The 15,603-nt window shown below is 37.3% G+C and overlaps 1 protein-coding gene across 1 annotated transcript in view; it reads right to left on the minus strand.

The window, feature by feature from the left end:
* CNTN3 (contactin 3) overlaps nt 1–15,603 on the minus strand; it is a 252,773-nt gene that overhangs the window by 216,747 nt on the left and 20,423 nt on the right. Inside the window, exon 2 of the mRNA XM_047096595.1 lies at nt 6,400–6,526. Coding sequence (XP_046952551.1) covers nt 6,400–6,526 — 127 coding nt within the window. The remainder of the gene's footprint in view (nt 1–6,399; nt 6,527–15,603) is intronic.

The raw sequence follows: 15,603 nt of genomic DNA on the forward strand, positions 1-15,603 counted from the left end.
ATTTGGAAGGTGAGGGTGAAGAACAAACCGTCTTCACCTTTAAGGGGGTTACATCCTACCAAGACAATCACACATTTCATTTTGGTAAGTTTTATCATGCAAGTAGGTATGGAGTAAAATGGGCACTATATCATTGGAGCATGGACCCCAGTATAGCGGATATTAAGAAGGCTTCATGAGGGAGGCAGTAACATAGCCAAGTTTAAAATGCTCTGTAAGAGATGCTGTCTACCTCCACCTCCCTCCGGCACTATAGATATTCTTTACTCTTTAATGGTTAGCAATCATGCCAACCATGTGAACATGTCATTGCTCATACAGCTGACTGTAGGTGTGGGGACCAGAACTGATCAGCTGCAGAAGTCGGGATGCTAAAAGTTGTTGAGCATGAAGATAAACACAGAGAATCAGGCCTACTAATCCAGCAGAAAGGATTTTGTCTCCTGAAGGGCCAAGAGAATTAATTTTTTTTTTTAATATATGAAATTTATTGACAAATTGGTTTCCATACAACACCCAGTGCTCATCCCAAAAGGTGCCCTCCTCAATACCCATCACCCACCCTCTCCTCCCTCCCACCCCCCATCAACCCTCAGTTTGTTCTCAGTTTTTAACAGTCTCTTATGCTTTGGCTCTCTCCCACTCTAACCTCTCTTTTTTTTTTTTTTTTTCCTTCCCCTCCCCCATGGGTTCCTGTTAAGTTTCTCAGGATCCACATAAGAGTGAAACCATATGGTATCTGTCTTTCTCTGTATGGCTTATTTCACTTAGCATCACACTCTCCAGTTCCATCCACGTTGCTACAAAAGGCCATATTTCATTTTTTCTCATTGCCACGTAGTATTCCATTGTGTATATAAACCACAATTTCTTTATCCATTCATCAGTTGATGGACATTTAGGCTCTTTCCATAATTTGGCTATTGTTGAGAGTGCTGCTATGAACATTGGGGTACAAGTGCCCCTATGCATCAGTACTCCTGTATCCCTTGGGTAGATTCCTAGCAGTGCTATTGCTGGGTCATAGGGTAGGTCTATTTTTAATTTTCTGAGGAACCTCCACACTGCTTTCCAGAGCGGCTGCACCAATTTGCATTCCCACCAACAGTGCAAGAGGGTTCCTGTTTCTCCACATCCTCTCCAGCATCTATAGTCTCCTGATTTGTTCATTTTGGCCACTCTGACTGGCGTGAGGTGATACCTGAGTGTGGTTTTGATTTGTATTTCCCTGATAAGGAGCGACGCTGAACATCTTTTCATGTGCCTGTTGGCCATCTGGATGTCTTCTTTAGAGAAGTGTCTATTCATGTTTTCTGCCCATTTCTTCACTGGGTTATTTGTTTTTCGGGTGTGGAGTTTGGTGAGCTCTTTATAGATTTTAGATACTAGCCCTTTGTCCGATATGTCATTTGCAAATATCTTTTCCCATTCCGTTGGTTGCCTTTTAGTTTTGTTGGTTGTTTCCTTTGCTGTGCAGAAGCTTTTTATCTTCATAAGGTCTCAGTAATTCACTTTTGCTTTTAATTCCCTTGCCTTTGGGGATGTGTCGAGTAAGAGATTGCTACGGCTGAGGTCAGAGAGGTCTTTTCCTGCTTTCTCCTCTAAGGTTTTGATGGTTTCCTGTCTCACATTTAGGTCCTTTATCCATTTTGAGTTTATTTTTGTAAATGGTGTGAGAAAGTGGTCTAGTTTCAACCTTCTGCATGTTGCTGTCCAGTTCTCCCAGCACCATTTGTTAAAGAGGCTGTCTTTTTTCCATTGGATGTTCTTTCCTGCTTTGTCAAAGATGAGTTGGCCATACGTTTGTGGGTCTAGTTCTGGGGTTTCTATTCTATTCCATTGGTCTGTGTGTCTGTTTTTGTGCCAGAGAATTAATTTTTTATTAAAAAAAATTTTTTTATGTTTATTCATTTTTGAAAGACAGAGACAGACACAGCACAAGCAGGGGTGGGGCGGAGAGGAGGAACTCGGAATCTGAAGCAGGCTCCAGGTTCTGAGCTGTTGGCACAGAGCCCGATGCGGGGCTCGAACTCATGAACCACAAGATCATGACCCGAGCCAAAGTTGGATGCTCAACCGGTGGCTATGCTGCCACCCAGGCGCCCCAGGCCAAAAGAACTTAGAGGAACAAAAACATTTATTTGTCTTGCAGCATAAAAGTGAAATAACAGTGACATCAGATCTTACATGGCAACAAGATAATGTAAGGGAAAAAGTGCATACAATCAAAATATTATACATGCTCTACATGTAGAATATATATAGCATATATAGTGCATACAAATGTAGTACATATATGGAGCCATATGTATTACTACATGTGGTACCATGTACAGTAATACGTGGTGTGTGTGTACATATGTGTGTGTGTGTGTGTGACTATGTATATATGGGCAACAAGAAAACTCAGATTTTTCTTCCTTACAGTTTATTCTTTCAATAAATGATGAGCAGCAATTAGTCGCTCTTATTTTCCTCTTCTACCTTAAACTGAATGCATTTAGTTGATTTTCAGTAAATTCCAATACAGGGAACCATACCTAAAAGGGAGAAACCGTGGCCAGGGGAGATGATATTTTGCAAAGATACTTAGTCCATGTAACTTGTATATCCAATATTGTTCACAGTGTACTTTATTAACATAGTTTACTTATTATATAGAGCTGGAAGACAATAAGGTTGTGGTTATTTCCTTTTTGGGAGAACAAAAAAACAGACAAGCTGTGGATTCAAGGATCAGTCTAGAGCAGAGCCATCCAACAGAACTTTATGGAAGCATAAAAATGGTCTTTGGTTCCTTCCAATACAGTAACTATTAGCCCCACATGTCTACTCAGCACTTGAAATAAAGCTGCTCTGACTGAGGAAATACATTTTTAACGTAACTGATTTAAATCTCCCGGGTCAACTTTGGGCTGCTGGCTACCACATTGGACAACACAACTCGTAAGTCTCAAGCTAGAATAAATGTTGAAAACATAAAACCCATGTGGGCCACATTTCACTTTAGGACTTATTTTCTTTGGCCTACATTACAAGAGATTCCAAAGAGAAAACACCTGAATTTTAAAACATCTCTTGAAAAGCTTTTGTTGTACTGGACCAGGATTCCTGGATGGTAATCACTGGCTAGTGCTGAGAAGCAGTTGTCACCATTCAATAGGCTTGTGGCTGAATGTTGGATAGTTTCCAGTCATTACTCAATGTCTCTATATGTTCTCAAGGCACATCCACCTCTTTGAGCTTTTTACCTGCCTGGTCGCCATTAGGTATCTACATATTTTGCCCCAGTCTGTCTCAAACATGTGGTTCCTTTAAAGGCTGAATGGCATCAGTAGAAGTGACTTAGCTGGGTTCTTCCATGTGAGCAAATTGTGAAATAATGGGCATTTATAACCCTACGAAAAGTCAGGGAAAATCCCTCCCACTTAAAAAAGTTACTAATACTCCCTCAGGGTAATCTCTTCTGTCATCATCAGCAATTACAATGAGAATAAATACTAATTAACCTTTAAATATAGGCTTTGGGGCTTAGGTGGGGAGATGGGGTGGGGAGAAGAATAAAATTCTCAATTAAACCCTAACACAAGTAATTTCTCTTGAGAATTTCTGAACTTTTGGATATCTAATATGGCCAATTAAGAGTTCTTTTTACCCAATGGGAGAACCAAGAAAATATCTCTCATCAGACAAATTTGCCCCAGTCTACAAGATAGGCTGTGGGCTTTCAAAGGGTATTCTTTTATCAGACTCTTAAACTTTATTTCAAATCTTGGGAAACAGGGTTGGATTTGTCTTCAACTTGTAAGTTTCACATGAACCACTGATTTTCCCCTTGATATCCATCTATCTATCTAACTGCTTATCCTTATAAACCCTTATAAAAATATATCCTTTCTCTGATGTCATGTCAAAAAGCAAATCCCCAAATTCAGTGCTTTTCCATATTTATACCATTTATCTGTAGTTTCTAAAGGATAGTTAAAAAATAAGAACAAGCAAGCATATTTTCTCCTGAAATATTTAAAGAATTCTACAAACTATTCCATGATTGACTATTAAAGTCAAAAGATAGGAGAAAAAAATCAGGCCACAACTGAAGGTGTTTCCTAAGTAGATAAGGTCATAATTACAGCCTACAGGGTTGTATACTCCCATTTATTCCTTCGGCATAACGTCTTACACAGATAACATGAATAAGGGGGAGTTGTTGTTACAGGAAAGCCTTGTATTTTCACAATGTAAAGAGGTTCCCTTATGCTTTTTTTCAAGGTCTCGACTTCTAGTGACTATAAACCTTCAGTTTAAGTGGAATTTTATACTGGTTACAAGTCTTAACTTTAGAGAATCTTTAGAGCTATAATGAAAGTGCTCAATCTGGCTACAAACCAAGTATTTTAGAACCATATCTACCATGTTAAATTTCTTCATTTGTCAGACACAAAACTGATGGATCAATTTAAGTCACATATCTCTTGGTCTCAGGTACAGATTCTGCTTAAATTGGAACACACCACATCCCAGGCCACAGCATAAAACCTAAGAGGCACTGTGTAAATGGCAGAACCTCTTCATCAACATTTTACACATGGCATCAGTATGTTTAAAGACACTCTCTGGCATTACAATAAATACCTGATATATAAAGAAATTAACGCAACAACAGGCTATTTCTGGATTTCTGACCTCAAGACTTCTTGCTATTTGATAAAAGTTTACAAATACAATTAAACTGTTAATTTAGAAAAACACTCTTGTCTGACTAAATCTTTTTCCCCTGAACACATTTATCATCAAATTATTCATAAGATAAATGCTAGGAATACAACTTCACTGACAACAGAGAAACAGCCCACAGATGAGTCATTCATATGGATTCTTTATCATATTACAGTCATATCTAAAAGGATAATCTTCTGTTTCAGGGAGAAATGAATAGATGAATGAAAATGCCGGCAAAAAAATGTTTCTAGGATAACGTCTTTTATTAAAGTTGATGTATTCATCTTTCCCCAAAGAAGAAAATATTTTCAGATGTTACATGTGCTCAAGTTTGATTAATTGAACTAACTCATAAAATACAGATTCTTGTATTTTTTTAACTTTATGTTATACTTTTCTTATTTCTACAGCGCGAGGAAGAGGCAGAGAGAAAACTTTTTAGCACCTCTGTCAATTCTGACCAGTAACCTGGAATCATTGTGTATTCTGTTGAAAGTACACAGCAGGTGCTCAATAAATATATCTTTGAATATTATTGAAAGAGACTGACTTAGATTACTTCCAGATGTAAAAATACAAAGGTCTACCTTCTAACCCGATGCTGACCCAATTGAACAATGAATGTTGGCTTCTATTATTTACATGGATTAAGAAAACAACAGAAGTTCTATAAGGTCTGCATTAGTACTCTTACCACTTAGGATTTTATTAACACAGGCTGAAGTATGCTTGTTCTGCAGATTACAGAGGAGGTTTTGCCAAGAAACTAATATTATAAACAGAGTTTTCGAGACAAATGCTCACAGTATTCAAAAGAGCATGTTGTTCTCAAGGTGCCTCGAGCACTTTCTCATTGCCACTTATATGAAAGCAGCATATGCTGTTTATAAATAATTCATTTCTTCATTAAATTGGGTCACCTAAGCACACATAACAGTAAAAATAGTTAATCTTGTGATTTTTTAAAAAAAGTAAATACCCATCCCATCCAAATCATCCACCATCAACCTCCAAATATTAATATTTTTATCTTAAGCGGATGGGAATTCAGACTTTTTTCCCTTATACCTTTCTGTGATGTTTGACGGTTTTCAGTGAACAAGTATTATTCATGTAATCTGAAAAATACATACTCTGACATGAAAAAAAATCTACTAAACTAATATAATTTCTCTTTTAGAATAATGAAAATAACTTTAGTAAGAATGTACTTTATTTCCCTATACTTAGTAAACCTTCACACATATGGTCGGTAAAATGGTAAAGAAAGAAGTACAAATAGCCAAAAAGTAACTTTTTTAAAAACTATGACTTCTAACTACCTTTGAAACATTTGATTTTATCCCCACCTTGGATATGTTCCCAACGAGTGCACGTAAACTAATGAGTTTATAAATTAAATTGCACTATAAATCAGTGAAAATGCATTGTTTATTTAAGATATTCTGCTACGTCTTTTTTAAAACAAGGAATCTCATTGTAAAGTGAATAATGAATCAAATATATACAGTATGGATCCAATGTTTATGTATCAGAACTGCTGAACATAGCATACAACTGCAGTTTCGTGTATTATTTCTTACGGAAGCCATACATATATTGAAGCAAAAAAAACCCCAAAATCACAATGGCCACACTGTTATTTCTTAATTTGGATTTGCAAACTTTCCACTGTACCTGTAATGAGGTGAAGGGTTGCCTCTTGCTTCACAATTTAAAGTTATTTTTTTATCCTCTGAACCAACAGGGAAAATGCTGTTGCTGGGCTCTCTGATGAACACTGGACCTTGTAAGAGAAGCTCACCTGTAGGGGTGGGAGACATCCAAAAAGCAATCATAGTAAGGAAAAGGTATTCTAGAACTGAAGAAGAAAAATAAGCAACCAGTATCTGCTCTTTAAAGCAAACGAAGAAAAAGCAGGGATTACTTCCCTGGTCTACAATACATGCTCTGCAGGTATTGCTTTGTCAATGAGGCTCAGTTACACCATTAACAGCCTAATAACATGTATGACAGAATGAACATTAGTATGAAAACCACTGCTATATTAATAAAACCTTAAAAGCATAAATAAGCCTGTACCAATTACTTAATCTTTTTAAATATATTTTTTAAAGTTTATTTACTTTTGAGAGAGAGAGTGTACACGCACACATGCACAAGCAGGGGTGGGGGGCGAGGGTCGGGCAGAGAGCAAGGGAGACAGAGAATGGCAGGCAAGCCCTAAGCTGTCAGTGCAGAGCCTGACATGGGGCTTGATCCCACAAACTGTGAGATCGTGACCTGAGCTGAAATCAAGAGTTGGATGCTCAATCCACTGAGCCACCTAGACACCCCTCTAGTAATTACTTTTAATATTATAAACTCTACCTAACTTTTCACTGATGCATATCCTATTACAGGGGCTCTTTTTGTCATAAGGGTCTTTACAAAATGAAAGCTGTGTTCAAAATAAGTTGAATACTTGAGTATGATCTTTCTCATAAAATCTGCCATACATACAAATCAGAATGTTGACGATATTATTTTTCTGTTTTGACCTCCAATACTCAACATTTGGTGGTATTTCCATTTTATTACCAGCCAATTTAAAAGAAGGTTACAACCCTAAGCAAGTATCTTTTAAAAGGTTTCTACTTTAGTTAAGGCAATTTGAGTACTTTCTGAGAATTTACACACACACACACACACACACACACACACACACACACCTGTCTTTGTGCTATGAATTTAAAAAGGAACAAGATAACGCCATCAACAAATGCTTATGCTACTTTAGTTGTACAATCATCGCCAGTGCATTTCTGAAAACAAATGAATCCACAGGAAAAAGAAAAGAAAACTCTTCATTCTCCTATCTTGGAAAGCTCAGTAAAATTGGAAGAATTCCTGCTGAAGCAAAGAATGCATAAACCGAGAGACAAAGAGAGCCCATGAGTAGTCAGACAAAGAAAACAAGTTGGAAAAAATGTCCAGAAACTATGAACTTATATTTTGGCTACTTCAAGTAGGAACAGCATTCCTAAGAAATATTTACCATAATTATGAGGATAATAAAATAATACTGTAAATAATCATTGACATGATGAAAACAGCAGTAGCGAAAGCCAGTGTGTGAATCCTATGTGGCCATTACATGTTCTTTAATCTTCACAGAGATAATGATTTCCAATGAACAGAAGAGGAGCACTGGGCCTAAAAGTGGCCAGGAGCGAGGGGCAAGTTCACACACTGCATTTCAGAATGTACACACTCTAGAACACCTGATTTCAGAATCTAGGCAGTGATGCCTGTTGCCTTCTGCTCCAAGAATGTAGCCTTGCCCTTCATCTGGCTATTGCTCTCAGCTTCTGGCAGGTAACCAATGTCATACATGATAGAAACGCTTTTGTTTACGGTGGTGATGGCCACATTACATCTGAGAGTGGGACCAGTCATACTGATAGTCTTGGATGGGGACTGGTGACATCACAAAGATCAACCGTGTAATTGTAGGTAGAAGATTTGATTCACAGGGTATGATCTAACTTGAGCAACTGAGCTCCACTGCATGTGCCTTCATCAGTCCTAACTATGTAATGAAGCCCCAGTAAAAACTCTGGACACTGAGGCTTGGCAAGGTTCCCTGGGTGGCAATAGTCCTTGTGTATTACCACACATCAATGTCAGGAGGTTTACTCATCCTGAGGACACCAAAAGCTTAGCATTTGGGGTCGTGCTAGACACTGTCTGATGTGTCTCTTCATTTGGCTGATTTTAGCGTGTATCCTTTCCCTAAAATAAGCCAGAATTATCAGTATAATAGCTTTCAGTGATGTCTGTCAGTCCTAGCAAATTATCAAAGCCAGAACTTGCAGCTGGTGTTAGAAATGCAGGTAGTCTAGGGACTGTGCACTCAAACCTCAAAGTCTGCAAAATCAACATGCCATTACCCTTAATACTACCTACCACACCTTAAGAAAGCAGCTTGCTTGGGGTACTTGAGTGGCTTAGTTGGTTAGGCTTGGAGTTCAACTCAGGTCATGATCTCAAGGTTTGTGAGTTCGAGCCCCACATCAAGCTCTCTACTGTCAGCACAGAGCCCACTTCAAATTATCTGTCCCTTTCTCTTTCTGCCCCTCCCTCCTCACACTTCTCTCTCACTCTTAAAAATAAAATTAACATTAAAAAAAGGCAGCTTGCTATACTTTCTAGTCCCCAGTCTTTATTTACCTCTGAAGGGAAAATCACACAAGGTAAAAAATCTCACTTTTCTTTGTGGAAAAGGAGAACTTTCAGAAGAAATGGATTTTGAAATAGCTACTAATGCCCTTAATCCAAAAGATCCAATGTTGTCATTTTCTTAAATTTTTCCCCCAAGTAAGTTTATTGCATAAAAATAAATAAAAATAAAAATAAATAAGTAAATAAATAAATAGATAATCAGCTTCATTAATCAAATTTATGGTCTTGGGAAGCTGAAACTAATTCTAATGCTGGATTTTTCATAACAAATGTGGATTTTTCATAACATTTTTTTTTCTGATGGAACAGCTCTTGATTTACTTTGAGTGGCCACTTTATTTCACTTAGGATATGGGATTGCATTATTTTTCTGAAAAACTTTAACATATGTAGCACTTGACACAATACTATAGTAACATAATGGTGTAGATTTAAAAATTCCAGGTAAATTGGGGAGAGAAGCTGACAGAAGGAAAATTAGCTCGAGATAAGAAAGGGATGATTTCCATGAAAAAGATAAAAAGAGGTGTTTTTAATAATTTCCTATAAGTGGCCACAATGAAAACCCAAATATGCAATCCAATCACCATCTAACATAAGTCATATCCCAAAATGGTGATCTAATTCTTCTCCAGAGACCCTTATTAATTTTAAATGAAGGTGTTAAATAACTAGAAAACTTTTCATTCTGAGACCCTTTTGGGAAAATGATCACAATAGCTAATTTGCTAATATTTATGTGCCAGGCCCTGTACTAAGGAAAGTATAAGCCTTGCCTCTCTTATTCCCAGCCTACCTTTGACCCCATCTCCTGTGCTATGAGGTCCAGCCATACCGGCACCCTGTGCCACCAATGTCTTGTCTGTGCTTCTGAGACAATGATGACTGCTGTCATATTGGGCTGAGCCACCACCTCCCTTGTTACTCTTGTGTCTGATTTCCTTTTGTCATTCAGAACTCTTCTCAGCTTACATGTGACTGTCCATCCACCCACCTCTCACTTCCACCTTTCACAGAGGTATCAAAGCACCTCTTGCTGTATCTCACTATATGTGAACATCATACATGTTCGCATATGTGCTTGCTATTTGGGTCTAATCCTTTGCTCTATCCCCAACTCCTATAACATAGGAGATATTCCCTATCAATCTGTTGAATAAATAAGATGAATGAAGGAATTCTCACAATAACTCTCTATAAAGCAGATACTTTTTATTTTTTTTTTTAATTTTATTTGTTTTTGAGAAAGAGAGAGAGTATGTGTGGGCGTGTGTGTGTGTGTGTGTGTGTGTGTGTGTGTGTGTGTATGAACAGGGAGGGGCAGAGTGAGAGAGGGAGACACAGAATCTGAAGCAGGCTCCAGGCTCTGAGCTGTCAGCACCGAGCCCGCCATGGGGCTCAAACCCAAGAACCATGACCTGAGCTGAAGTTGGACACTTAACTGACTGGGCCACTGAGGTGTCCCTAAGGCAGATGCTTTTTTATAGCTAGTGATTGACAAAGCTGAGATTTTAATTTCAGAGATTATGTTCTCACCTTATAGTTGTTTGGTCTCTCCAGCAGAAAATGAGGTACAGAGTGATTAGACAACCTAACCGTGGCAACACAGGTTTGTTTTGATTTGTTTTGTCTTGTTTTGTTTTGTGAGAGACTGTGATCAGACCCTAGTGCTCATGTTCTGGGTGCGCTTCCCTTCCCAGTAAACCACACAGTTCTAAATATGGTCAAAGACAAAAACGAACCATCAGCTTGCTTTTTCAACTTCAATATTTTCTGCTAACACTGGGGCTCCCAGTCTGTGAGGTGCACACCCACCATTTCTGAAATTTAAGGCTCCTAAAGGCTTTTTAGACCATTAGCAGGCATTTGAAAGCTTCCTAAAATGTAAGTACAAATTCATAATCAAACATGACAGGTCAGTCCATGTTTCATACTCTGAAAACAGACAAAGGCCACTCAGTCTTGCTTCACCAGAATGAAACCGGTGATGAGAGCTGCTTGGGATATAATGTAGTCTCTTGGCAGCAATATAAACTTAAAAGGAATAGGTTCTGAAGTCTTTGCTCATCTAAAAGAAATTATCCCACATTTTCTTCAAAAATGAATTTTGATCCTCAAAAGGACAGAACCTTGACAATTCACGTGGATATTCATAACCAGCAAAAAGAAGCTTGGCTGAGAACAGAAGGAAGCCTCCTGCCTGGCTAAATGGATTCGATGTAACATTTAGATTGATGCTAAACTTTACTTTTTGTGACAGGAGCATTTTTTTGATATGCTAGCCTAGCTCCAAAGCTCCATGTTAAGTTTACAGCCTAAAATAAAGGGCATATAACATTTCCGAACAGGACTAATCAGTCCAAGAGCCCAATCACGAGGTGTTATTTTTTTCCCCAAATACCCACAGGCTACTTGAAGTAACTACCTTTGAATGTAAGTACCAGCTTTATAAGTTCCTAAGGTAATGTCACCTAAAAGATCAAACTGCAGCCAATCAATTCTAATAGTCATACTCTATACAGTTTTTATGAAGACTGACATAGAGAAATAGACAAAGGATCCAGGCAGTTGGATTACTTTTACTAAAAGAAATGAAATTCCTAAAAGACCACAACGTTATATCTGAAATTCCTATAGAAAAAAGGAAAACATATCCTATTTTCCCTCACTTATTTATATCATATTTACATGATGCAAAAACAGAAAGATCTTTAGAAATGAAGAGGGTCAATCCCAAAAGGGAGCTAGAGTGAGGCCTACTATTTAAAGCAGAATTTAAGACAAGGAGCTAGAAAGGAATAGTACCAATGTACTTACAAGGCACCCAAACCAAACAGAATGAGCTCTAGCCTGGGTCAGAGAAAGTAAAAATTATAGGTCACCAATGAAATGAGATCTTGGTCCTACTATTCTACAGGAAAAAAACAAATAAAAGATGGAAACATTTTATAGCAGTGGGGCATTATCTTTTTTTTTTTTTTTTTTTTTGGCATTGGTGGCTTAAAGCTAGAAAATGCCAACCAAACAGAAATGACAAAAATAAAATTCCATTTATATTCCCAAGTCAAGGGAGGATACAGAATCCAATCTTAAGATAATTCATTTCTTTAACAAATATTTGAATGCCTAACCCATGCAGCATGTCAAAAACTAGCTGTGGCACAATGGTGGTTGTCTACTCAACACCTCTTACCTATTCTATTTCCTTGCCTTCAGAATCTGCCTTTCATCAGAGATACAGAAAGCACCAGATAAATTACGTACCCTGAACTCTTGGTAGTTCTTGACTGGAGAGCAGGGCAGACAAGGAAGATTGGGCTATGTATGAGACCAGTAACAGCCAAAGAGGGGTACATATGTTTGCAAGGTTGGCCACAACAAAGTACCACAACCTTGGTTGTTTAAACAACAGAAATTTACTGTCTCATAGTTCTGCAGGCTAGAAATTTCAAGTCAAGGCATGGGCAGGACTGGCTCCTTCTGAGGGCTATGAGGGACGATTCTGTTTCAAGCCTGTCAACTGGGCTTATAGATGGCTGTCTTCTCCCTCTGTCCCTTCAGGTCATTTTCCCTTTATGGGTCCAAATTTTCCCTTTTTCGAAAGATACCAGTCATAACAGATTAGGGCCTACCTTAATAACCTCATCTTAACTAATCCCATCTGCAATGACCCTATGTCCAAATAAAGTCATGTTCTGGGGACATCGACACACAAATTTTGAGGGGGACATAATTCGACCTTATAACAAAAGATAAGGGACAATCTGCTAAAAACTTTTAGGAAAGAGTCTCTATCCTGATTTTGAGGAAAACAAAATGAAACAAAGAAACAAAAATGAAAGAAATGCTGACCTTGCTTCCTTTCCTTTTTGATATGGAAATTGTGAGGAAGGATGTAATGCTGGGAATCCCTATGGCCATCTAGACACCATGAGAGGAAGTATACATATACCACAGAAAAGCTAATCCAGACCACTCACATCTCTGAGTTCCTGAACCGAAATGAACTGCCTAAGTCCAAACATCGAATGTTAGAAAAACAAACCTCTAAAGGGTTTTTGTCATGTGCAGCTGAATGTACTATGACCGACATGCTAGAAAAAAAGGGAAACACCAATACAGTAGAGTTATGATGAAAACGAAAAAGGAAAAGCTTACCAGGAATAACTAATTTATCCATTTCCCACATCTGGAAATGTTATCAAGCAATTAAATTACAAGAAAAAGGCTGGAGTATGGCAGACAGACACCTGGAGTATGAGAGCATAGGAAAGACGAATATAAAGCAATAAAATAATTTAATTTGCTAAATTAATGGTTTACTAAATTATTTTCACAATTTGTACTTCACATTTTGTCCATAAACAGAAATGAAGAAACTGCATGGGAAGCAGTGTTCAGTATTAGAGAATTAAAAACTGAAAAGGACTGTTTAAGCTTTATAGGTGCTAGAAATAAATGTTCAATAAAAAAATTCTCTGTGGAGTGGCAGAACTATTTCAAAACATGACAAAACTTTAGCAAAAACCACATTTTTCTCTCATTGCAACTGGTCTAAAAAACCCAGAAGAATGTCCATACTCATTAACATATATGTACATTCTGGTCATGTTGAAGGTTAAGATATCTGGATTTCAGAATTTTCATATTCTAAAATATTTCACATCCATCACATACTTTGATGAAATTTATGATCTATTTCACTGGATTAATATTCAATTTGTATTATAGTTGAGTAAAAAAAGAGAATGTGGGATTATTTGGAGGGTGCCTAACATTTTACTTTGATACTTTTAGGCCAGCGCCTATATTTGATATCTGTGTTTCTGATATTTGCCAATGAAGGAAAAGAACTGTCTACTTTCGAAATGGAAAGAGTATTCGTGCTCCCAAGAAGCACAAATGACAAGAGGGCCCTCCCTAAATTGTCCGAACTGCTAAATGAAATAGTTAACCAATTTCCTGGTATACTAAATGTTTTCATAATGCTTTATGGCTTTGTTTCTTTAAATTTATGTTTTGTTTCTTTTTTTTCAATATATGAAGTTTATTGTCAAATTGATTTCCATACAATATGTTTTGTTTCTATATGAGTGTTACTTATAGTGCTTTAGAACCTTCCTGACATCCTTCCATAATCCTCAGCCCATAGTTATACTGTCCTCGCTAGATGGTTTAATGGCAACTCTACCTGACAAACAAAAAGTTCAGTGCTATTGTTAGATGCAGTGTACAATGTGCACAATACATCCAGGAGTGTACGATCCATGGCTCATTTGTCTGAAAAGAAAAACACTTATATCCCCACTTTCTATTATACCAATTTTCATGGACCATCTCTGACATATGCAAATTCACAAGGTTCTCGCCAATCACACTGAATTGAAGACTTCATTAATCAACTCCTTTAAAAACATTTTTTAGCATCCTTCCCTCAAATGTTTTAATAGAGATTATTATATTTGTAGTTTCTATTCTTTACCAAAAAGATTGGGTCAAGGCTTTATGGGACTCAGGCATGATTCCCTTCATGTATTTGAGAATGTTCAAACTGAACTCCAGTTCAAGGCTGTTGTTTCTATGAAAAAAATAACTATACAATAAAGAATTTCTATCATAAATCAGTTGTAACGGAGAAGCTATTAAGAAGTAATACTAGCTGGTGATTGCTTTCTGTAGTATTTTTGCAGTGTAATCTCATTTATTAGACTAGAGCATGATCGTTTCTGGCCTATACCTCGGTAAGCAGAAGCTAGCTGAGTGTTTGCAAATGTTTGTGTATATCCTGCTTTTTTCTTTCTAGACCACAAAGGGATATTAAGCTGGGTTGTGCAGTAGTTACAGAGATGCAGGGAAACAGGACAGAGGAAGACCATTGCCAAAACTGTGTCTGGAACTATGGGGTTGAGGTGGGGAGAATCTCAGTGCTGCCTCCATCTGAATAATTAAATAATTTCTCAAATTTACTCATAATTTTTCATTTACCCACAACTAAATTTTATTTTTCATCATGATTTATTGTAGACACAGCATGTGTGTATACATACTCATACATATAACGGATAAAAAAAATCTCCTGAAAGAATAGTGATCTTTACTTCATTCTAGATCATAACATGTTTTTCAATTCTATTTTATCCCATCTGCTTTAAAATATTTTCCTTTTTTTGTTAATGCCAGACATAAGCTTCCATATTAAGCTCATCACCTATCCCTGGGATTTTGATAACAATTTGATAATCCCTGGTCTAGAATCATGCCTCTCTTGCCATCAAGGTCCCAATTATTTTTTTGGCGGGGGGAATTGTTATGATTGCAAGCTATTTAATTTCCTTAATTTAGGAATGAAACCAACTTTGCCAATGAAGGAAATGAACTGTCTACTTTCAAAATGGAAAGAGTATTTGTGGTCCCAAGATGTAAAAATGACAAGAGGGCCTTCCCTAAATCTTGTGAACTGTTAAATCCTCTGTAGTCTTGCAAAGGGGAGCAAAAACTATTATGCTTTGCTGGTAACCTTGGCAAATAACACGTATTTTACGTTATTTTGAAAAACACCGCTTCTTAGTTCTGTATAATATGGAGCAAAATCCCTCATTACATACACTTATTAAACACATGCACAGTCTCAAACATCAACATCTGAAGGTAAAACAG

The sequence above is a fragment of the Lynx rufus genome, unplaced genomic scaffold (assembly GCF_022079265.1).
Source record: "Lynx rufus isolate CCGP_SWC_20201006 ecotype Redwood Valley unplaced genomic scaffold, mLynRuf1.p SCAF_4, whole genome shotgun sequence".
NCBI classification, from domain to species: Eukaryota; Metazoa; Chordata; class Mammalia; order Carnivora; family Felidae; genus Lynx; species Lynx rufus.